The 25,846-nt window shown below is 40.9% G+C and overlaps 1 protein-coding gene across 5 annotated transcripts in view; it reads left to right on the top strand.

The window, feature by feature from the left end:
* Nucleotides 1–25,846, top strand: part of fam13a (family with sequence similarity 13 member A) — a 281,599-nt gene that overhangs the window by 194,070 nt on the left and 61,683 nt on the right. For 4 of the 5 annotated variants that reach the window (XM_060926493.1, XM_060926497.1, XM_060926494.1 and 1 more), the window contains 3 exons: nucleotides 5,504–5,545; nucleotides 5,728–5,907; nucleotides 11,837–12,017. In XM_060926493.1, the coding sequence (XP_060782476.1) occupies nucleotides 5,504–5,545; nucleotides 5,728–5,907; nucleotides 11,837–12,017 (403 nt within the window). The remainder of the gene's footprint in view (nucleotides 1–5,503; nucleotides 5,546–5,727; nucleotides 5,908–11,836; nucleotides 12,018–25,846) is intronic. The other variant, XM_060926495.1, reaches the window with a different exon arrangement.

The following is a 25,846-nucleotide window of genomic DNA, read 5'->3' as shown; positions in this document are numbered from 1 at the left end:
ATATAAGCAATAGTATAAATTGTAGTATGTAAGTAAGTATGTATTTGACTGTGGATTTGACTGTAGTATGTATTTGACTGTGGATTGGTGCAGTCCAAACTCTTTAGAGATGGTTTTGTAACCTTTTCCAGCCTGATGAGCATCAACAACGCTTTTTCAGAGGTCCTCAGAAATCTCCTTCGTTCGTGCCATGATGCACTTCCACAAACATGTGTTGTGAAGATCAGACTTTGATAGATCCCTGTTCTTTAAATAAAACAGGGTGCCCACTCGCACCTGATCATCATCCCATTGATTGAAAACACCTGACTCTGATTTCACCTTCAAATTAATTGCTAATCCTAAAGGTTCACATACTTTTGCCACTCACAGATATGTAATATTTATCCTCGATAAATAAATGAGCAAGTATAATATTTTTGTCTCATTTGTTTAACTGGGTTCTCTTTATCTACTTTTAGGACTTGTGTGAAAATCTGATGATGTTTTAGGTCATATTTATGCAGAAATATAGAAAATTATAAAGGGTTCACAAACTTTCAAGCACCACTGTAAATCTGAAATATTAAAACATACCAAACATGTGAAACATGTTTACAGTTTTAAGAGTGGCAGTTTTTTTTTTCTTAAACAACTATACTCCTAATTTAATTATCCTAGGTAAGAATAACTCAATTTAAGTCAATAAATAACTCAGTAATCCATTTGAATTGATCCAAGCCTAAATGATGAAACACAGTACAGCGTGAACTAGTTCAGCACTTATCGAATATCGCTTGTGTGTGATTGGTTAAGAAGGGAAAACATGATAAGGCTTCTGCTGAGCCAGCGAACGAGATAAACAAACCACCTGCAAACTAAACACTCTCAGGGACATTTTACAAACCAAAGCAGCACAATGAGGGTCTGGCTGATGTAATGCTACACTGCTGTTGGCCTGTTGGCTTCTCAGGCTAAAATAGGGTTCAGCCAGTCACCCTTGGGAAAGACAGATATGTTCTTGAAAGGTTTTTAGGACTAGAGTGGTGGTGTCAAGCTCCAGTCTTGGTGTCTGCTTTATTTAATACGTCTTGTGCAACTCATCAGATGACTTTGGTCCAAGTCGGACATCACTGATGTATATGGTAAGCTTGTTTAAAGTGGTGTAGTATCAATAACGCTAATGATAAGAGAATTACAATACACCAAATCATTTTTCCTTTACTTTTCTCCATTTGCCAATTTACCCCATTAGCTAAATTGTATGGCTACCAATCTACCAATTTGGGAGTATTAGCATGCTACTAACATTTACTTCTAATGACATACACACAGCCAGCTACATCATCCTGAAGGCATGCGGGTGCACTAGAAGCAGAGCATCAGCCACCCCTTTTATACACATGAGCTAAACGATGTCTGTTAGAGGAATGTCTTCCTTCCCTCCCAATCAGCAGGACTAACTGGCTGTATCAACATCACCATTTGATACGGAGAACACTGTCACTAGGCTGTGTAGTACTGCTTTTGGCCATGCTTCATCTCAGTTATTATCGCACAGGGGCTGTTTTCTGGCTCAAATAAATATTCAAATGCCTCATCCATGTTGTTGTAGTCAGCTAAATATTCAGGCATTACTTTAGAAACAACCGGCGAGGGGCCTAGTGGTTAGCGTGTCCGCCTCTCGATCGGGAGATCGCTCGTTCGACTTGCGGTTAGGTCATACCAAAGACCATCATAAAAATGGTACCTACTGCCGTCTGGCAAGGCACGCTGCAATACAAGTGTGAGTGGGGAGTCAAACTCTTGCGGTTACCAGAGGACTAGCCCCCCACTATAACCCTAGCTATGTAATAGGTGAGAGGCCGAGGGCTACGGAAACAGAGATCGGCGCTGCCCTATGCGCCACATGGCGTGGGAAGGACTTTGGCTTTGACTTTAGAAACAGACTTCTTCTTTTGTAAACGTCAAAAAACAGCCCCTGTGTGATAATGGACTAAAGGGACTGAATGGGGTGCTGTGTCAGAGACTGGAAGAATACCAGTGTCTCAAGAAACAGTCATTTTTCTACACATTCTTTACAGTTATTGAGGTAAACAGACACAAGTGTCACTCTGTAGGGATCCTTTCCATGTTGGCACCCACTGATAATAACATTATGAGCCTGTCAGTGGTGAAAACAAGTGGTTTACTTTGACGTACACTACCGTTCAAAAGTTTGGGGTCACTTTGAAATGTCCTTATTTTTGAAAGAAAAGCACTGTTCTTTTCAATGAAGATCACTTGAAACTAATCAGAAATCCACTCTATACATTGCTAATGTGGTAAATGACTATTCTAGCTGCTGGTTTTTGGTGCAATATCTCCATAGGTGTATAGAGGCCCATTTCCAGCAACTCTCACTCCAGTGTTCTAATGGTACAATGTGTTTGCTCATTGCCTCAGAAGGCTAATGGATGATTAGAAAACCCTTGTACAATCATGTTAGCACAGCTGAAAACAGTTGAGCTCTTTAGAGAAGCTATAAAACTGACCTTCCTTTGAGCAGATTGAGTTTCTGGAGCATCACATTTGTGGGGTCGATTAAATGCTCAAAATGGCCAGAAAAATGTCTTGACTATATTTTCTATTCATTTTACAACTTATGGTGGTAAATAAAAGTGTGACTTTTCATGGAAAACACAAAATTGTCTGGGTGACCCCAAACTTTTGAACGGTAGTGTATATAATACTGATATTGTGATAAATTGTATCATAGAAATGCTGTGAAGCGTGATAGTAATATTTTTGAACATTTTGCCCACCACTAGCACTGTCCATACCTGCTTAACATCCAACACTATCATAACAAAACAGAAAACAAGCATGGCTATATTGTGGCCTTATTGTTGCTAGCAATAATTAGTTTCAAAGTACACAATATGACTAAACTACAGTGGTGCTTGAAAGTTTGTGAACCCTTTAGAATTTTCTATATTTCTGCATAAATATGACCTAAAACATCATCAGATTTTCACACAAGTCCTAAAAGTAGATAAAGAGAACCCAGTTAAACAAATGAGACAAAAATATTATACTTGGTCATTTATTTATTGAGGAAAATGATCCAATATTACATATCTGTGAGTGGCAAAAGTATGTGAACTTCTAGGATTAGCAGTTAATTTGAAGGTGAAATTAGAGTCAGGTGTTTTCAGTCAATGGGATGACAATCAGGTGTGAGTGGGCACCCTGTTTTATTTAAAGAACAGGGATCTATCAAAGTCTGATCTTCACAACACATGTTTGTGGAAGTGTATCATGGCACGAACAAAGGAGATTTCTGAGGACCTCAGAAAAAGCGTTGTTGATGCTCATCAAGCTGGAAAAGGTTACAAAACCATCTCTAAAGAGTTTGGACTCCACCAATCCACAGTCAGACAGATTGTGTACAAATGGAGGAAATTCAAGACCATTGTTACCCTCCCCAGGAGTGGCCGACCAACAAAGATCACTCCAAGAGCACGGCGTGTAATAGTCGGCGAGGTCACAAAGGACCCCAGGGTAACTTCTAAGCAACTGAAGGCCTCTCTCACATTGGCTAATGTTCATGAGTCCACCATCAGGAAAACACTGAACAACAGTGGTGTGCATGGCAGGGTTGCAAGGAGAAAGCCACTGCTCTCCAAAAAGAACATTGCTGCTCATCTGCAGTTTGCTAAAGATCACGTGGACAAGCCAGAAGGCTATTGGAAAAATGTTTTGTGGACAGATGAGACCAAAATAGAACTTTTTGGCTTAAATGAGAAATGTTATGTTTGGATAAAGGAAAACACTGCATTCCAGCATAAGAACCTTATCCCATCTGTGAAACGTGGTGGTGGTAGTATCATGGTTTGGGCCTGTTTTGCTGCATCTGGGCCAGGACGGCTTGCCATCATTGATGGAGTAATGAATTCTGAATTATAGCAGCGAATTCTAAAGGAAAATGTCAGGACATCTGTCCATGAACTGAATCTCAAGAGAAGGTGGGTCATGCAGCAAGACAATGACCCTAAGCACACAAGTCGTTCTACCAAAGAATGGTTAAAGAAGACCTGAAGCGAGCAGTTCATGTGTGGAAACCCATCAACATCCCAGAGTTGAAGCTGTTCTGTACGGAGGAATGAGCTAAAATTCCTCCAAGCCGGTGTGCAGGACTGATCAACAGTTACCGCAAACGTTTAGTTGCAGTTATTGCTGCACAAGGGGGTCACACCAGGTACTGAAAGCAAAGGTTCATATACTTTTGCCACTCACAGATATGTAATATTGGATCATTTTCCTCAATAAATAAATGACCAAGTATAATATTTTTGTCTCATTTATTTAACTGGGTTCTCTTTATCTACTTTTAGGACTTGTGTGAAAATCTGATGATGTTTTAGGTCATATTTATGCAGAAATATAGAAAACTCTAAAGGGTTCACAAACTTTCAAGCACCACTGTATGTAGCCAGATAAATAACTTGGCGTATGAAATGATATCCTAGTCCTGAAAAAAAGGAATGGCATGTTAAGCAATCATGGCATTTAATACTGTATTTCAGAAACTGTAGCTTTTAGTTAACTAATTAGGTGAATTAAAAGTACCAAGGCATTAACTTTTGCTAAGATAATTATGACAGTTTACCAAATTATCAGCTAGAGATTGTTGTTCAGGAGAGAGACGAATTACTAGGAAGCCTAATAATTTCTCTTTCCGCATCCTTTTTTTATGTTTATAATCCAAAGACATTCAGATACTTTTAGAAACAAATAATAAATTGATATCATGATCGCACAATGAGCAACTTCTATATCATCTGATCAAAACAGACATAGTTTACCGGACATCTCAGGTCTCTGAAAACTGGGAGAGGAAAAAAAAAACCATGGATTACCTTTATAGCATAAAATAATGTCAGTTGTCATAAGGAAGAAATTTCACTTGTACATGCATAAAGTTATAACTCAAATAGAAAAGTAAATGGCAACCATGACATACGTTTATTCGGGTTTCAGTGTCCACTTCTAAAAGTCATAAGAAACGAGGAAGAGAGGTGAAATTGAGTAAATGTCGGATAATTCTTCGATAGTGCTGTCGTTCACAGTGGCGTCAGCGCCCAGGCCCAGCTGTATTTAAACAGACAACTTTAATAGTTGGGTAGTTTGGAGTAAGAAATTAGCCACTGTGCAATTGCACCAGCTGCACTGTGGTAGTTACACACCTGCTTTACATTTCATTAATGGCATTTAGCAGACGTTCTTATCCAGAGCGACGTACAACATACCCAGAGCAGCCTGTGGAGCAGTTGGAGGTTCATTACCTTGCTTAAGTGCACTTCAGCCATTCTTGCTGGTCTAGGGAGTTGAACTGATGACCTTTTGTTCCCAAAGCTGCTTCTCTAACCATTAGGCCATGACTTCCCCATTATATAACTTCTTGGCTTACACCTGAACAGGAAATTGCATTGTTTTTTGCTTGTTGTTTAATACATGCTGTGTTGTCTCCTCTGTCCTCCAGCTCCCAGCTCCCTCCTGATCATCACAGACCTGACTTGACACAGTAAGTGGTCATACACATGAGATTTAGCATTAATGGCAGATTCTCTTGACAATATGTTCACCCTCATTACATCATTGCTGTAAGTGTAAGTGACTCATTGTAATAACCTGCCCAGAGGAAATGAGTTTCATTGTAGATGTAATTGTCGCGATGGCGACGTCTTCACCCGTCTCTTTGTGCAGTTATGTGGAGAACACAATCCGCTCAGCGGTAGAACAGCACCTCTTCGATACTCACATGCAGCCAGATCAGAGTTTAGAGCAGAGCTCAGAGGCAGTACATCAAGCTTCGCCACCCCCAACCACAGCTCGCCAGAGGAGACGACAGCAGAGAGAGCAGGACGAGAACCGAGAGAGGTGCAGGTAGGAGACCTACAGGTGTAGCCAGACCCTTTACAGTATCGTGGCCAGGTTAGATCCAAGGACTTTACTGTTGTGGGAAACCAGAGTGGCGAAAAGTACTAATCCACATTCATAGAAAATGATAAAATGTGTATGGGGTCACTGTCGGACATCTAAGCAGGGATCCCAGCAGTAATTGAAAAAAATAGAGGAATGTAAGAAACTATCACCGGGCGGCACGGTGGTGTAGGCTAGTGGTTAGCGCTGTCGCCTCACAGCAAGAAGGTCCGGGTTCGAGCCCCGTGGCCGGCGAGGGCCTTTCTGTGCGGAGTTTGCATGTTGTCCGCGTGGGTTTCCTCCGGGTGCTCCGGTTTCCCCCACAGTTCAAAGACATGCAGGTTAGGTTAACTGGTGACTCTAAATTGACCGTAGGTGTGAATGTGAGTGTGAATGGTTGTCTGTGTCTATGTGTCAGCCCTGTGATGACCTGGCGACTTGTCCAGGGTGTACCCCGCCTTTCGCCCGTAGTCAGCTGGGATAGGCTCCAGCTTGCCTGCGACCCTGTAGAAGGATAAAGCGGCTAGAGATAATGAGATGAGATGAGAAACTATCAGCAGGGGTCAAGGGGGCTGCATGAAGCTGTTGAGATTTTAACATTTAAAGATGCTATAGAACACATTTACATAGATTTAACATATAAAAGCAACAGAATTTAACCATAATGTGTATCTATTTGATGCCATATTTTGTAATCAATGACATAAGTGGCAAAAAAAAATTTATAAAAATTAGACGAAAATGTAGCTTTGAAGAATATACTTGCCTAAATATTCCACTGATTTTGTTATAATGTAACAATAGTTCATCTCATTTGTTTATTTTTTTTGTTTCGAGTTAATGTCGAAACTAGTCTAATATAAGCCACATTCATTTTTCAAAAATCATGAATATGAGCAGAAATCAATGATTCAGTAATATTAGATATATACATATGTACAGCAAATACTGGAGATATTTGATTTAAACCTCTCTTTTTGAAAGGTTTCACTGCAAAGGAATTTAATGCTCTTTTCTGGGGTGCATTCTGTCTTTCCTCCAGTTTTCTCTGCTTTTGTTTCTCTGATCTTTCCTTCTGCTTTTCTGATGTTCCTGCAGTGCTCTGAATTAAGTTCAACGCATTAGAAACAAAAGCACGAACGGAGTTAAAACATGTTTTCTAGCAAATGGGCGCAGCCATATTGTTTTCTTGTTCTATCGCGTACAGTCTCGCGGTCAGTGTTGCCAGATACTCCTGACGTTTTCCAGCCCAAAATATGTTCAAAACCCGCCAAAATGCACTTGAAACCCCCCAACTGGGCAGAGAACCGCGCAATCTGGCAACACTGCTCGCGGTATTTACATCAATTTAACTTCCGAGTGTTCCCGAATGTCAACGAGAACAAATGAAGCCGACGAAAACATCGCTAAACAAGCAAACCAAATCAGAACGCATTCTGCTGGTCATTTTACTTAAACATATTTTTAATGGATATACAAGAGATTTAAAAAAAAAAAAACACTTTCGCTAGAAAATAGCGGAATTCCGCTAAATAGCGGACGTCTGGGATCCCTGATCTAAGGAGCATTTGTTTGTCCTCTAGCAAGCAAAATAATTATTCTGACATAACATGAGGCTGTATCTTATGAAGAATGATAGTGTTATGAATTCAGTATCATTCGTGAGCAGGAGCTAATGATCTCATCTCATTATCTGTAGCCGCTTTATCCTGTTCTACAGGGTCGCAGGCAAGCTGAAGCCTATCCCAGCTGACTACGGGCGAAAGGCGGGGTACACCCTGGACAAGTCGCCAGGTCATCACAGGGCTGACACATAGACACAGACAACCATTCACACTCACATTCACACCTACGGTCAATTTAGAGTCACCAGTTAACCTAACCTGCATGTCTTTGGACTGTGGGGGAAACCGGAGCACCCGGAGGAAACCCACGCGGACACGGGGAGAACATGCAAACTCCGCACAGAAAGGCCCCCGCCGGCCACAGGGCTCGAACCCAGGACCTTCTTGCTGTGAGGCGACAGCGCTAACCACTACACCACCGTGCCGCCCGGAGCTAATGATGTACCGAAGAAATTGTTATTCCTTCAAATAATGAATATCCTTTTAACAAGGTTTGACCAGTGATTACTCACTAGATTGTTCATTGGTCATTTTGAATTTCTTTAATACGTTGTTGTGGATGTTCTGTTATTCTGGTATACTTTGGTAAATGCATTAACAACAACAACGTCTTATTGCCATGGCCAGAAAGGTGTCAAGGTCTGATTTGGCAGTTGCTGTATGATGTTATAAACAAACACATCTGAAACGTAAAAAGAAACCATCTGGCTTCTACAGTTCATTTTCAGTATCATGACACAATTATTCTTTGCATCCGTGGAATAAATATTTCTTAGAATTTCAAACATCATAACCGCGTAAACATATAAAAGTAGGGCTCCTGATGAGTGTCTGAGCAAAATATCAGCCTGAATAGAATAATGATATTACAGCATATGAACCATCGAATTGTGTCGTGTCGTGTATTTTTCATCAATAAATCACTGCATTGTCTTGTGACAGTGACACCAATAACGAGATACACATCGCAGTTACGATACATATTTATTCCTTTCTTTGACACTGCGTGCCATACACCAGAAACAACACCATGACATTTATTATGGTGTGACTCTGCTGGGTGCCTGGTGGACAGCAGTGAACCAGCGCTTTCACTTTACATCATTACTATAGAGTTACCATTGAATAGTATTGGATGTAAGAACTCATCGATATTCAGTCCACGGTAGTTTTAGATTATCTCAGACTAAGGAAAGATACTCATAAAGGTTATTGAACTCAATATTAAAATATTGATTTATTTTTTAAATCAATATTTTTTGTAAATGTGCTAGTAAATAATCCCATGTTATTTTTTAAAAAGCAGATTAAAAATAAGCGCTGGATAAAAACCCATCTATCTTATATAAATAAAGATACAAATTTCGGGTGGCATGCGAGAGCCTTTCTGTGCGGAGTTTGCATGTTCTCCCCGTGTCCGCGTGGGTTTCCTCCGGGTGCTCCGGTTTCCCCCACAGTCCAAAGACATGCAGGTTAGGTTAACTGGTGACTCTAAATTGACCGTAGGTGTGAATGTGAGTGTGAATGGTTGTCTGTGTCTATGTGTCAGCCCTGTGATGACCTGGCGACTTGTCCAGGGTGTACCCCGCCTTTCGCCCGTAGTCAGCTGGGATAGGCTCCAGCTTGCCTGAGACCCTGTAGAACAGGATAAAGCGGCTAGAGATAATGATGATAATGAGATGAGATACAAATTTCATTGTCCAGTGGTCAAGTGTTTGAGATACGTTGCCTTGCACTTACAATCAGGTTCCCTGTGGTGGCATACGGTTGTCATTTATACGGACGGATGTTTGTCGTACAAGTGGAATAAATACATTTGTGGGTACACTTTTCAAGTGGAATAAATTCATTTGTGGGTAAATTAAGAAGAAGAAGCCTTTATTGTTGTCACATGTACTCTCAAGCACAACAAAATTCCTTCTCTGCATTTAACCTAATCTGAAGCAGTGAACATGCACAGAGAGAGAGAGAGAGAGAGAGAGAGAGCGAGCAGTGGGCAGAATAAATAAATACATTTGTGGGTAAATTATATGGATCTACGATGTCTACATGTTTCAGCTTTTGGATGTACCGTAACATGATCTGCTGTTATAATCTAAATTTTTAACCGGCACAATGTTTTCCATGTGTTGCCATCTTGGTGTGAAGCAGTTCCATAGCTATGCTAATTAGTTAAAGCTCCTTGCATCCAAAAAAAAAGAAAAATTGGAAAAAATAACAAACAAACCTGCTCGTGTTCGGCTATTTATATGGGGCCATGCTGTTTACCTCAAGAGGTAGGAAAACGGTCCCAAAACAGAGAAAAACGACTCTCAGCACATCAAAATGATCATATCTCGTCCGCATGATATTGTTCTTGCGAGACAGAGGAAAATGCCACGCACAATAAAAAAAAAATTTGAAAATTTCAGATGACTTTGCCATCGGCACCTTTAAGTATGGAGCTCCGCTCTTAACAGTATGGTATAGTCTTGCTTTTTAATTTGCAAAATATTCAGTGGAGGGCATTAAATATAAATACATTTTGCTAACAGCAAGCTGTCTTAGCCTTAAGGCATCTGATTTTCAGATCTTCCCCAAATCCCAGCAAATTATTATTATGCAGTTAGGTTAATGTGGGGCGGCCTTGGGCTGAAGTGCCCTTGAGCAAAGTACTTAACCCCTGACTGCTCCCCGAGCGCTGTAGTGTGGCTGCCCACTGCTCTGGGTATGTGTGTGTGTGTTCACTGCTTCAGATGGGTTAAATCCAGACGATGAATCTCACTGTGTGTAACACGGCTGTGACAGACCAGACACTCGCGGATTATAAACGAACTCAAGGTTTTAATGAGAACAGGGTAATCAAAAACAGTGTACCGTACAAAAGTCAGGCCAGGTCAATAACCGAGAGATCCAAAACAGTAACAAGGCCTAGACAAATCGTGGTCAGAAAACAGGCAATAGTCGAACAACTGGGAATCAGGAGATACGGGCAATCTAAACACAAGGGCTAGGCAAAACGGAAAAAAGACGGAGGGCAAAAAGGGTCATACACAAAGAAGCAATCAGTACAATAACGCTCAGTAGGCTTACAGGAAGTGAAGACAATACTGTGCAAAGGTGCAGGTGATTGTGATTAGAACTCAGGTGAACCACTCCTAGGAAGTGGTTCCGGATTGGATGACGGAGTGCATGTGGTAGTGACTGGTGTGTGAGGGGGATTATGGGAACTGGAGTCCTGAGGGGGCGGCACGGTGGTGTAGTGATTAGCGCTGTCGCCTCACAGCAAGAAGGTCCGGGTTCGAGCCCCGTGGCCGGCGAGGGCCTTTCTGTGCGGAGTTTGCATGTTCTCCCCGTGTCCGCGTGGGTTTCCTCCGGGTGCTCCGGTTTCCCCCACAGTCCAAAGACATGCAGGTTAGGTTAACTGGTGACTCTAAATTGACCGTAGGTGTGAATGTGAGTGTGAATGGTTGTCTGTGTCTATGTGTCAGCCCTGTGATGACCTGGCGACTTGTCCAGGGTGTACCCCGCCTTTCGCCCGTAGTCAGCTGGGATAGGCTCCAGCTTGCCCGCGACCCTGTAGAACAGGATAAAGCGGCTAGAGATAATGAGATGAGATGAGATTTAAAATTTTCCCGTCACCGTATTTCTGACCAGTGAATAAAAGAGTTTTACACAAGGACATTTTCAGCTCTACTTGCTCCTCAGCCAATTTGTTCGTTTGGTTTGTTCCTTTAATTATGTGAAGTGTCTCTATGATTCAGACTCAGCAGTAAGTGTGAAAGTGTGCTTAAATGAAAACACAAGGTCGCAATGTTTCCTTGTGCAGAGAATGTTGTTTCTGCTATTAGATATGTATTATGTGTATTGGGGGGGGAAATAATTTTTAATAAGTCTGATCTCAGTTTAGAAAAACATGCTGAAATGCTTGTCTGGAGTAATAACACTTGGTACAGGATAGATTAGATTAAAAAAAAAAAAAGGAATAGCCGTGGACCTCCGTGGTTATTTGGGCTGGAGAGGCAACTTTGCTTGTTTTCTCTCTCTCTCTCTCTCTCTCTCTGTCCCTCTGGAGTCGCAGCACTGCTCCAGTCGATAAAGGGACTCTGCCAAGAATAGACTCTAAACTCAAGGTTAGAGGCAAAACTGCTCTGCTCAGTAATGCTGACTGGGTGCAGATGAATATGCTTTGTCTCATAAGTTAAATTAGAGCGACTTGCTCGCCTTAATCCGAGAGGAGAAATTGTTTCAGTGCTTATTTTCTAAAAGCAGATGTGTTTCTTTCTCAGGAATGCCATCGATAAGGAGAACATCCCGTCTCGTGGGCTGAACAGCAGTGCTAGTGTTAGCAACAGCACCACAGAGGAGAGTGACAGGAGGCTGGCCTCTGCTGATGAAGACTCCAGGTCCAGGAAACCCAAACACAGCCCTACCCTCACCGAGCTGTCTCATAACCAAGGCTCACTCAGTGTGAGTACTGCCGCTCTCCGTCACTCCCCTGCACACTCCGTCATGCCTCCATCCTCATCTTATTCTTAGTTCAAACGTCGTTTGTGAATAGGGCCCACAGCAAATCCATTTTTTTTCTCAGAAAGCATCTCTGCGTTCCACAGAAAACCCAGTAATTGATGGCAGTATAGTAAGAGAGGTCACAGATGGAGATGCAGTGTGTTGCAGAGAACGATGGGGGGGAAAAACAAACAAACAGACAGGCTAATAAGCCCTAATTGTACCCGAAGCAGAGCATGCTTTCCTGCAGAATGTTCAAGCTAAATTGCAGGCAACCTAATAAGGCTTCAATTACCACAAGCTTTTATCTGAAGCAAGGGACTGCTGAAGCAAAGAGGTCTTGTCGACATGTTTATAGGCTGGTGTGTCCTGATCAGCCATTACATGCTTCAGCTGCCATTACAGACGCCCTGAAGGAAACATTGCCACAGCCGCTTTGGTCTGTACAGTCATGTTGGGAGACGCTTTTGTTTTATACTTCATATCACATCGTAGCCGAGTTCTCAAGTCTGATTGGTCGAATCGTTTACCGTTAGAGCAGCTTGGACGGTAATAGCCCCCAAGCATAACTACATCATCACTTGTTTACCGCAATGCACTGTGGCGGATAGCCGGGGTCGGTAGTTGAGTGATATGATGGATGTCAGATTAATTTTACGTGAGAGAAGCGATTTTGGGGGGCGGCACGGTGGTGTAGTGGTCAGCGCTGTCGCCTCACAGCAAGAAGGTCCGGGTTCGAGCCCCGTGGCCGACGAGGGCCTTTCTGTGCGGAGTTTGCATGATGTCCGCGTGGGTTTCCTCCGGGTGCTCCGGTTTCCCCCACAGTCCAAAGACATGCAGGTTAGGTTAACTGGTGACTCTAAATTGACCGTAGGTGTGAATGCGAGTGTGAATGGTTATCTGTGTCTATGTGTCAGCCCTGTGATGACCTGGCGACTTGTCCAGGGTGTACCCCGCCTTTCGCCCGTAGTCAGCTGGGATAGGCTCCAGCTCGCCTGCGACCCTGTAGAACAGGATAAAGCGGCTACAGATAATGATGAGATGAGAAGCGATTTTGCCATGCTCTGTTGTGGAAGACAATGAAATCGGTGATTTAAAGAGGTAGATAACTAAATTATAATAAATAAATAAATTGGAATTCAAATCAAGCTTGATGAGAAGTTTTTTGTTGTTGTTGTTGTTGTTTTGGTTTTGTTTTTTGTTCCTTAAGTCTAAATTTGTTTCTTTTAATCTTCAGTTATTCCTTACTATTTTTTAAGAAGCTTTGTTCTAATGAAATCTTAGCCTTGTACTTAATCTTGATCCAGCGCAATGAAAGTTACAGATGCAGTAAGGGAAACTATTATGAAAAATCATCTGTTGACTGAAGTCTAAGATTGCTTCGTGATCCCGGGCCCAGATGAACAGCATCAAAACATTTATAAATGAGTGATTAATTAAATAAAACTTGATATCAGGCAACACTACAACGAAAAAAATCTTTGGAAACCTGCTGATCTGCCATGTTATGTTCAGTATAAATGTATTTACTGCAATAAATGCTGCTAGAGAGGTACACTGAACATTATACACACCCGAAAGAGAACCCTTCATGGTTTGGGAGTTTCATCGGTCCGACAGGCTCGTTCGGCTGCCGAGTGCTTCGGTGCATTGAGAGGCAAAGGCTGAAGAACGCTTCTTTGTTTTATAGGCTTTGGAATATCGCTAGTTTCAGATGATGAACAGTGTCGATTGTTATAATCATCTATAACCGAAGGCCGTTCCGCAGACCATGGAAATATTGCTGGGTCACAGTTTAAGTCCGTCTTATTCCCACCAGTCAAGTCAAGTTTATTTTTATAGTACTTTTAACAATAAACATTGTCGCAAAGCAGCTTTATAGAATTTTTATTGACTTTAAACTTGAGCTAATTTTATCCCTAATCTATCCCCACTGAGCAAGCTTGTGGCGACGGTGGCAAGGAAAAACTCCCTCAGACGACATGAAGAAGAAACCTCAAGAGGAACCGGACTCAAAAGGGAACCCATCCTCATTTGGGCAACAACAGACAACATGATTTTAACAGTTTTAACATGAAGTCAGTTTCGTTGATGTTATAAACTCTTCACTGATGGAAACTTGAGTGCAAAACTGTTCATGACAACTGCAGTCCTAAAGTTAGCAAGTCAACTGTCGTCCTCAGCCATAAAAGCATTACGGTAAGTGTCCAGAGCGTCTTCCAAGTGTGACTTTCAACTGTCCATATGGGGCTGTCCTCTACAGGAGTGATGTGATGAGACTCCAGCCAGACGTAGGGTATCAGGATGGATCAGGCAGGTCCGAGGAGCAGAAGAGGTCAACTTCTCAATCTCAGGATTGACATTTAAATCAGAGGGACAGACAGAGAGAGGGGTGGGGAAGAGAAAGAAAACACAGGTTGTTAGGTATGCCCAATGTCACCTGATGAGTAGGAACAGTATACATTTTGTGCTGAGTACAAGCAGGGACTCCAGCAAAACTAACTATGACAGCATAACTAAAAGGGGAGAGCCAGAAGGTAACACAGGCATGAGGGAGCCCCGGGACATAAAGCAGCAGCTACTACACCGTCAACAAACTCGAGTGAGCAAGTGAGTGGGGGACTGACAGCATCCATACATCCCAGTTTACCAAACACTCTGTCTGAGGACCTTCCAGATCTACACCTTTACCTCATAAACACCATTAACACAAGGCTTGACTACACAGATATGTTTTCAGCCTAGACTTAAACACTGAGACTGTGTCTGATTCCCGAACACTACTTGGAAGGCTGTTCCATAACTGTGGGGCTTTGTAAGAAAAGGCTCCGCCCCCTGATGTAGCCTTCACTATATGAGGTACCAGCAGATAGCCTGCACCTTTTGATCTAAGTAGGCGTGGCGGGTCATAGAGGACCAGAAATTCACTCAGGTACTGTGGTGCGAGACCATTCAGTGCTTTAAAGGTCAATAGTAGTATCTTCTGCGTCATGTAGTGACATCAAATTTCTTATCTTAGCAGTATTTCTGAGATGAAAGAAAGCTATCCGGGTAATATTATCAATGTGAGTTTCGAATGAAAGACTGGGGTCAATAATCACTCCGAGTTCTTTTACTGCTGCACATGAAGAAACAGAAAGACCATCTAGAGTTACTGTGTAATCAGAAAACTTACTTCTAGCTGCATGTGGTCCAAGTACAAGTACTTCAGTCTTGTCAGAGTTAAGCAGAAGGAAGTTAATAAGCATCCAGTGTCTCATGTCCTTCAGACATTCCTCAATTCTATTAAGCTGGTGTCTCTCATCAGGTTTTACAGAAACATACAACTGCGTGTCATCAGCATAACAGTGGAAACTAATACCATGCTTACAAATAATATCACCCAGAGGTAACATGTATAAAGAAAAAAGCAGTGGACCCAAGACAGAACCTTGTGGAACACCAAACTTTACCTCAGTATGTCTAGAAATATCACCATTTACATCAACATACTGATAGCGATCAGTTGAATAAGACCTGAGCCAGGAGAGGGCCGTTCCCTTAACTCCCACAACATTTTCTAGTCTATCCAGAAGAATGGAATGATCAGTGGTATCAAATGCTGCACTAAGGTCAAGCAACACAAGCAGAGAGACACAGCCCTGATCAGACACCAACAGTAGGTCGTTTACTACTTTAACCAGAGCTGTCTCTGTGCTATGATGAGGTCTAAATCCTGACTGATACATTTCATGGATGTTATTCCTATGTAAATATGAGCATAACTGCTGTGCCACAGCTTTTTCAAGGATCTTGGATATAAAGGGGAGGTTTGATATTGGCCAATAATTGGACAGCTGACAGGGATCAAGGTAGAGCCCTGCACGACACGCCGCAAAGCAGTGCGGCGCGGGACAAATTTTGAAAGCTCAGCGCGGGCGGGACCGGGAGTGCACATATGCGGGCGGGAGCGGGAGTGCACATATGCGGGCGCGGACGGGAGCGGTGATAAGCTGCAGTCCCGCTAACTAAAAACGTGTTTAAAATAAAATTTATAAATTATTAATTTATGTCTATCATATATAATTTGTGCTGGATATTTTATTTGGCATTAATAAAAACATTTTAAGATGCCTAAATTTGCAGAGAGAGTCAGATTGCCAGATTGAGTGAGGAATGGCATCTTAAATTTGCCATTGATCACCCTAACGGGCAATCCTTTGATCACTCTAATGACTCGCCATTCACACCCAGCCTCCAGTGACCCACACTAACATGATGCCTTAATGACACCTTAGATGAGCTGGTCATCAGAATTCTGATTCTGATCCAGGAGAGGATAAATAACTCTCGTACGTTTCCGATTCCTTTCCTCTTCCGTGTTTGAGATCTCCGATCATGGCAGTAGAGCGGAGCTCCTTTACTGAAGCTCACAGTGCTTCAAAAGTAAGTGCTGCTTACTTTTATGCTGCTTTTATGCTGCTTAATTTTTTTTATCGCGAGATTAACGCTCTGTGACATGATGTAGGTTTTTCATAAGCTTTTGAAACTGCCAGGAACTTGGAACAGAGACTTTGCTTAGAAAAACGATAGCAGCTACACTGTAAAGAGTGCGATCCATCTCTCCTTTCACACTAATTATTCATAGGAGACGCACCACAGGACAGCGCATACTTACCGCAAATGATTAGCCTACTTAAATAATTATTATTATTATTAGGTCTACATGCTGCCATTTCAACATTCCAAATTCAGAAACAAGGTAAATAATAACAAACGTGAATGTGAGCTGTAGATATTTATGCTCAAATCCACTCAAAGTAGGGGGCGGGGCACCATCACGCTGTGTCAAGACAAGAACTTTCCTGAGAAATAACGCGAACGTCTGCATCATGCGGGATTTGCGGGCGGGAGCGGGACTGAAAATCATAATTCTTTGCGGGCGGGAGCGGGACTGAAAATTATAATTCTTTGCGGGCGCGGGCAGGAGCGGGACTGCACAATGCGGGTGCAGGCGGGAGCGGGACTGCACAATGCGGGCGCAGGCGGGAACGGGACTGAAAAATCCGACCCGCGCAGACCTCTAGATCAAGGTCAGGTTTCTTAATCGGGGTTTGATAACTGCTAGTTTAAAGGATTTGGGTACATCGCCAATCCTAAGAGGATAATTTATTATTTTTTAGAAGCGGTTCAGTTACTTCAGGTATTATCTGTTTGAATAGACGTGTAGGTAAGGGATCTACACTAAGTAACTTTAAAAACGCACATTGATAAAACTTGCTGAATTCGTGCTGAGTTTATCTCAAGAAGAAAAGAAATATATCACAATGGAAAAATAACTTCGTTCCGCCCGAATAAGTTCCAAATCTGTGCTCAAATCAGAATTTAAGGGAGTTGTACTCAATAACGTACAATATGACTCGGGTAGTCAATGACATGGACAGGCTTTAATTTTCAAACAAATTTTGCATACACTGTACACACACAATCTTGCCTATAAATACCCGGGGGAAATGATGGGAAAATTGTCATTATTGAAGATGCCACGCCTAAGCCAAAATCAACGTGAACAGGCCATCGGGATGTTGCGTGCCGGAAGTACACAGACAGAGGTCGCCTGGCACTTCGGTGTTCATCATTCGACCATTTCCCATTTGAGTCAGCGTTACAGACAGACAGGGAGCACCAGGGATCGTCCACGCCCTGGTCAGCCTCGAGTCACGACGCCAGTTCAGGATCAGCACATCAGGCTAGCTCACCTCCGTGACAGATTCCTGACACCCTCAGTCACTGCTGCTGAGACCCCTGGACGACACAGACCCAGAATCTCCAGCATGACGGTCCGAACATGGACCAACTGTCACTTTGAATTTTTTTATTGTGAATTAATTCTTGAGTTTGACAATAAATGTCCTTTATCGATGTTTCAAGATGTATGTGCATTACATACAATATCATAAATTTCAAATATATGCATGGATCTAAAGTGATATCGTGTTGAATTCCATTGTGCGTTTTTAAAGTTACTTAGTATAGTACACAAGTTGAGGCTTTTGTTGCAGAGATTCATGAAAGTAATTCAATTTCTCTAAGGGGAGTAAAACATTCTAATTGCTGATCTGATACAGTTATATTGTTAACTACAGGGTCACTTACATTGTCTGACCTTAAATTAGTAGTTTGAGTTTTTTGTCGGATATTCTCAATTTTGTCATTAAAAAATTCATGAAATCGTTGCTACTACATACTGCAGGTGTGCATGTGTTGATAGTGGACTTATTCCTGGTTAATTTTGCTACAGTATTAAATAGGAATCTAGGATTATTTTTGTTATCTTCTATTAGGGAGGAGAGATATGTTGATCTTGCAGCACTAAGAGCTTTTCTATACTTCAGGAAGCTCTCCTTCCACGCTCATTTGAACGCTACCAATTTTGTTTGACGCCATTTACGTTCCACTTTTCGAGTGGTCTGTTTTAAAGTGCGAGTGTCATCATTATACCAAGGTGCTAATTTTTTCTCTCTGACCATTTTCCTTTTAAGAGGAGCTACATTATCTAAAGTATAGTGGAACGTTGACTCTAAGCATCCAGTTGCCTGATCAAGTTCTGCAGGGGCTGACAGTGACCCAATCAAAGTTGATAACTCTGGGAGATCATTTATAAAGCTCTGTGCAGTAGTTGATGTGAATGTATGTTTAATACAGTAGCATGGTGAGGTGCATATATGATTACTCAGACATATTTTGAATGAGATGAGGTAATGATCTGAGATAACTTCAGACTGTGGAAGTGTGACTATATTTTCTGCGTTTAACCTGAATGTTAGTATTCGATCGAGGGTGTGACCACCATTATGGGTCAGTCCTGTGACATTCTGATTAATCCCGACTGAGTCTAAGATGGACACAAACGCTGTTTTCAAAGGGTCTTCTGGGTTATTGAAGTGAATATTAAAATCTCAGACAACTAAAGCTTTGTCTAAGGAAATAACCAGATCTGAGATAAAATCTGAAAATTCAGAAAGAAACTCAGAATATGGCCCCGGGGGCCTGTAAATAATAAGTAATGGAATTAACTGGGTGGACTTATTTTTCAAGGCTACATACATTATGAGTATGAAGAACTTCAAATGTATTAAAATTTATAACCAGGTTTTTATGTTACACCTAGATAATCATTATAAATAACCGCGACACCTCCTCCTCTACCAGTTAGACGAGGCTGGTGTATATAACTGTATCCAGGAGGACTCCCTTCATTTTAGATTAGATAAAACTTTATTGATCCCTTTGGGAGGGTTCCCTCAGGGAAATTAAGATTTAACGCTATATATTCATTTGGCTTAATCCGTTTCTGTTAAACAAAGTACATTAAACTCCTGATCAGTAATGAGTTCATTAACAATTAGCGCTTTAGATAATAATTATTTCAATTTATATAGCGCCTCTCAAAACCCAAGGTCGCTTTACAGTTATAGGAAAAAAAAAGTCCACCAAATAGAGGTCAGGATGTCATTCCAGTGGTGTAGCAGCCACAGTCCCACCAAAAGGCGCACGAAAACAAGTCCCACACCGCCAGCACGATGGCACCAGGCAACATCACTCGGAACTGTTAGGTTTTACCACACCCGGGTCGCTGGTGTGGTAACCCAGCAAACCCCCACTAGGCCACCAGGGGAATGACTCAAATGCAGAGGAGTGGGACAAAAGCAGAGTTCAAAACAGTTTATTGCCAAAGCTCAGAAGATCAGGAAAATCCAGACACAAAAATCCACAAGAGTAAAATCCAAACGCACAGAGGATACATGGGGGAAACAAAACATCCAAAAGTTCAAAGTCCAAAAATACAAAACCAAAGAAGATGAGGCAAAAATCCAAATGCTCAGAAGATACAAAAGTGGCAAGTCTCTAGTTAACAAAAACAGTCCAAAAAGTCCCAAGAAAGCAAAATACCAAAACCACAAGTACACCGGCAAGGTCCACGGAACAGTGGTTACTAGCCATGAACAGCACAAAGACTCAGTAACTAGAAACCAAACTGAGGAAGTATAAATACCCAAAAATAATTGAACACAGGTGATAATAGGTAATTAAGACTAGGTGGGGCACAAGGTACATGAAAAACAAAGAAGCACATGGCTGTCAAAACAAAATACAAACCCCCTAGCTGTCAAAACAAACATAACAAGACAGAGATAAAATAGCGGCCTCTAGAGGCCAAGATAGTCCCAAGTCCTAACAGGAACACCACGCTATGGATCCACAAAGTGAGCACAAACGTACTGCCACGCAGAGCACTGGTACGGTATGTCCCAAACCGCCTGCACAGCCACTGCGACACCACCGAGCAACATCGCGTGGAACATCACGGCAAACACTAAAGTGCCGCTGCACAGAGCACTGGACAGCCACGATGTTAAAATGAGCAACAAGCTCACTGCAGTCCATAGCGAGGAGCAAAGGCATCACCCACAGTGAACCAAGGCCTGGAGAGAACCGACACCCAAAACTGGGTCTAGATGTAAGAGATCTAATATTTAATAGCCCCACCTTTAGATCAAAGGTGCTGGCAGCGGCTGTACAGTCAGTATGATCTAATTTTATATTGATTAGGTTACTGGAGCAAACTCTCTGAGTGTTTCTACTTTTTCATTGAGCTCAGGGAACAGACACAGTCTCGATGTAGTGGGCCCTGAGTGACGACTCTGTGCAGCTAGCAGACAGTTGGTTTAGCCTGTTCGTCTGCTCCCTGGCCTTGGCTCTGGATTGTCAGAAGTTAACTAGACCTGTTCTGAGACTATGGGCTATGCTGTAAGAAATGACAGCAGCACCTTCCCGAGTGGGATGGATACCGTCCCACCCTAACAGGCCAGCAGTGCCCTCAAAATTAGTCCAATTATCTGTAAAGCCCACACTGTTTTCAGAGCACCACCTGGACAACCAGCAGTTCAGCGATCATAGCCTGCTGTAAGCTACATCGCCATGCCATGTTGGGTGTGGCGGTATAGCTTACAGCAGGTTATGGTTAGAGAAATGTAAGCTACAAACACTTGTCCATTTCGATTCAGTATGAAGGTTTTCGTTGCGGATTAAACTTATCTATTTCTTTCTTCTCTTCTTCTCGACTGGCAGTTGATTAAAGCTCAGATTAGGTGTTCTCTGTGTTGTGGAGACACAGTAAGGCACACAGCAATTCACTTTAGGCATGGTTAAAACCGGTTAGATAGAACAACGCAGGGTTTAACAAAGGCAAAAGTAAACAATACGGCAGAGCTGACCCCGGGTATCGCCCATAATGCATTGCAGTAAACAGGCGATGATGTAGTTATAGGTTAGGGTCATTCACATCACAGCTTTATATTAACTTCGAATATGTCATTGTTTCTATAGTAACAACTCATTCATAGGGACTTGAACAGTGGACATGCCACGTAATCCAAGACTAATAATAATCAGATTTTTTTTTTTTTTAATTATAGATGGAGTGTCCAGTGTCAGTAAGTTTCCAACTCTTTAGGACAAAGAGTTTCTGCTTTAAGGTTTCTCAGTAACATGACATCTTATTAACTTCTAGACACAAGTGAAAACAGGAACTCAGCTCATGGATGTTCCGCAACAATAAACATAACAATAAGTGGATAAAATGTAAGACGTGTCGGTCTTTAATAAGTTAAAAATTGTAATCATTGACAAATTGCTGTGAATAAACAAATTGAGAAAAAGAACAATGTCAGCAACTTAAACAGTAACTCAGTTTTGATAATGCCACCTGTCATTGATTATTTTCCGAAACCATCGGAGTTGTGATTTATTCCTTACTTATGCACTCATGCAGTACAAGGCAAATAATGAACTGGTTATTTTGAGAATGTCATGACAACAAAGGGAATCATCCTACGTTTTGTGTTTGAATTTTAAACATCAGCGTGCAGTCTCTGTTTTTGTGCACAGCTTGGGCTCATGTGTGCATGCAGTTTTATAATATACAGCAAGTCCATACCTCTTTAACATACACCCTCTGATATACAGCTAAGCTGTAGCCTGCTGACAGGAGCTTGGAAACGGATCCTGTGGTTTCGCAATAACGAAGTACGTGTGCTAAACTTTGCAGATGTCCTGTCTAAGGCAGAAGATGCCACTGGACACTTCTGATACACATCTGATTGTGGTAGATGGGACTCTAATGAGTGTCAGGGCTGAAATATGACCGGTGTGGTGGGAGGGTGCAATGAGCTGTCTTTGGCTGATGTACTGTAACACAGCACTGATTTGCCTTCAGACAATTTATTAGTGTAAGAAGGAAAATGACTCTTGTGTGTCTGAAGTGTATATCCAGACATATTTATTTTAACCCATTTTTCCAGGAAAGCTCTTTGAGACTTTAAATGCACCTCAAGTCGCAAGTAACCCAATTCCCCCCCCCCAACTCCTCCACCATTTTGTCTTCCATTCAAGCCGATTCGGCAATATCAAAAATACAGAAGTACTGTTTTCTATTTTGCTTTTTTAGATCTTAAATTAAAAATTAATCTGAAATTTATTACCAAGTGAAAAGGTCCAATATGTTGCCCTTGTAGCTAACATAATGTAATAACTGCTATATTCAACAATTATTCACTGAAGCCGAGGTAAATATTGGTAATTATTATACATACAGGACACTTTTTCCATGGAATAAAAACATGTATTCTATTCCCTTCTAGCTGGTTTATTGATGGCATCCAATATTGTTATCATATCGCTTATCCTCCATGTATTACGCCACTCTCCCCAATGGAGAACGGGTGTGCAACATTGTTATAGTATTGCACGTTGTCAAGACAACATGACGTCACACGTCAGAGCTCATGCAAAGATCCAATGACAAAACTTTTCTGTTGCACATGCGCACAATCATTTCTTTGTCGGCCAGGAAAGAGAGAAGACGAGGTTAATTCAGTGCTTGGTTTAAGCATGAAATAAATAAACTGAAAACTGAAACTAAAGACGCGCTGAACACCCAAAAGGCTACCAAAACTTCATTATATATTCTTCACGCATTTACAAGAGAAAAACATACCAAGGGACATAGAAAAACTGGAAAAGAGAACAATAGCAGAAATATTGTCAGAGTTCTACTTGGAGTTGAGGAAAAGTGACGGAGACTTTTACAAGAGGACTTCACTCGTGGACTTCACTCAGCAAAGCCCTTTTGTTTGGAACAACTGCAATGTAACAATTAACTACGACCAAAAGTAACTTTGAACTTGAACTGTCAACCTGTATATAGCTTGTATATGAGCCATTCCACCGAATCAGTGCCATTTCCGTCCCTAGAAAATTATATGTATAAATGCACATAAAAATGTACTTTAAAATACATTTCCTTATTATGCAGAATGTCCTGCACATTGATCTGATTTCAAATTTAAGATATATAATTGTAAGGATTAATAAAAACTACCTAAAACACTGAAAAATAGCATGTGTTACCTGTTCCCGCACTCTAACTTTATACTTAACTATGAAATATTATGATTAAAATCCTTCAGAAACAGTATTTCTTTTGCACTGTTGTGTGACTCCATATCCTATCCATGGTTTAAATATTTTTTTTCATAAGAAATCCACAATATCTTAGTTAAAATACACATTTTAGTCGTGTCCCTGGGTTTTCACTCAGTCCTGTTACCCAAACATATTACCCCACCTGACAAATTTGGAACATTCCATAAATCACATGTTCAACAGGAAGTTACATCAGTTGTGTCTTCAGAAGGCCATGGGAAGACCAAAAGTTAGTTCTCTCATTTACTTTTCTGTATATTTGATGATTTTTTTTAACTTTGACTGATAAGGTCAATGTCAACATACTGTCCTGTTACTTAAATTATATCTTAGATGATATTTTAAAAATACAGATTTTTGGTAAATCATTAGAATGTGCTAAGTGTGGTCATGCTATTAGCGATGATGCCATGTGGCTTAATTCCATGTATTAGCTAATCCTAGGCTAAAAACTCAGTCCTGTTACTTTCAGTCCTGTCACTCATATAGAGTATGCAGCCATCTTTGACTTCCAAACCTTGTAAAAAAAATAAATAATGTAGCCTGAGGTTGACCAATACACATTTTGAATAGTTAAATATGTGTGTTATTATAATCAGTGTTGAAAAGATATAACAAATTAAGTTTAATTTGGGAGTGGTACAACAAACAAATGGCACCCATTTGGTGGAACGTCCCATATAAGTTGGGTTGTTGTTCAGGCTTTTTGGACTTGTACCATTTTTATTGTTAGAACTTTGGCTTTGTACAGTACATTGGATTGACAGAACACTGAATTACATTTGATCAGAATCAGCATTCAATATTGGTAAGTTACTGCCCTGTTCTTAACTTTTTGTAAAATCTATAATTGTTCCATCGAATGTGTATGTATTATAATAATAATAATAATAATAATAATAATATTGGCTGTCTTTTTTTCATGGTATATCAGATATATTCCATTCAGCTACTCATCTTTGACTCGTTCAATATCATGCTAGCTGAATGGAATATATCTGATATACCACTCAAAGCCAGCCAATATTGTTTAATTATTATATATACAGGATACTTTTTCGATGAAATAAAAAGATGTATTCTATTCCCTTCTAGCAGGTTTCATTCATTTGGTTTGATAGCATGCAATATTGTTAGTATATCGCTTATCCTACGTGTATTACGTCACTCTACCCAGTGGAGAATGAGTGTTGAATATGGTTTACGATATTGCATGGTTGTCAAGACAACATGATGTCACACATCTGAGACGTAAAACTTCTGTGCTAGCGAAGCGACTATGACAATTTATAAACAAACATGGCCGCCAGGTTTGCTTGATTAAATACGGAAGATTTTAAGAGGATTTTGAAAGAGAAAGATGCATTGAACACCCGAAAGGAATGTACAATAATAAATAATAATAATAATAATAATAATAATATTGGCTGGCTTTTTTTTGTGGTCTATCAGATATATTTCATTCAGCTACTCGTCTTTGACTCGTTCAATATCATGCTACGTAGCTGAATGGAATATATCTGATATACCACGAAAAAAACAAGCCAGGCAATATTATTTAAATAATAATCTCATCTTCATCTCAGTTATTATTCACCGATAATCCACTTCGCCTTTGGCGAATAATTGTTCAATAACACATGGCAAGCTACCTGTAGTGTAAATAGTACAGTAAATTCTCACACAGGGAACGATGCAGCCTTTTATTCATTACCCCCGATATGTTTAGCCGAGAGCTGACTGTGTATAATGCTAGCAGGAGAGTTATATAACAATTATATACCGAAATTTATTTCACTCTGCTTCATCAGTGTTTCCATAAACCTGATTCTGGAAGCATGTTTAATGTACCGTACCTGTTTAAATGTTCATACAAAGTCAAATAGGATGTTGTAGCGAGTAGGGTTTTCTTTCTTCTGGTTGCATATGTTAACCGAGAGAAGGAAAAGCTGATGGAATGACTGTTTATCATTGCTAAATGTAAGTGATAACAGGAACTAACTTGTCTCAATGATCCACATCATTGAATGTAACTATCAACCATATGAAAATATGCAACGTGTTGTTCATTATTAAATCAGACATAGTAATTCTAAGGCCAATCGCTGTAGTATTAATGGAATAACACACTCCAGACTATGCTGTTATACGAAAAAGCCAAGGATCATAGGATTAAATGACTACAGACCCATCGCCCTGACTTCAGTGGTTATGAAATCCTTCAAGCGGCTTGTGCTTTACCACCTTAAAACCATCACTGACCT

Source organism: Neoarius graeffei, chromosome 7 (assembly GCF_027579695.1).
Source record: "Neoarius graeffei isolate fNeoGra1 chromosome 7, fNeoGra1.pri, whole genome shotgun sequence".
In the NCBI taxonomy this organism is placed as follows: domain Eukaryota; kingdom Metazoa; phylum Chordata; class Actinopteri; order Siluriformes; family Ariidae; genus Neoarius; species Neoarius graeffei.
The sequence above is the reverse complement of the archived record's forward strand: the minus strand, read 5'-3'. Positions and strand labels throughout refer to the sequence as shown.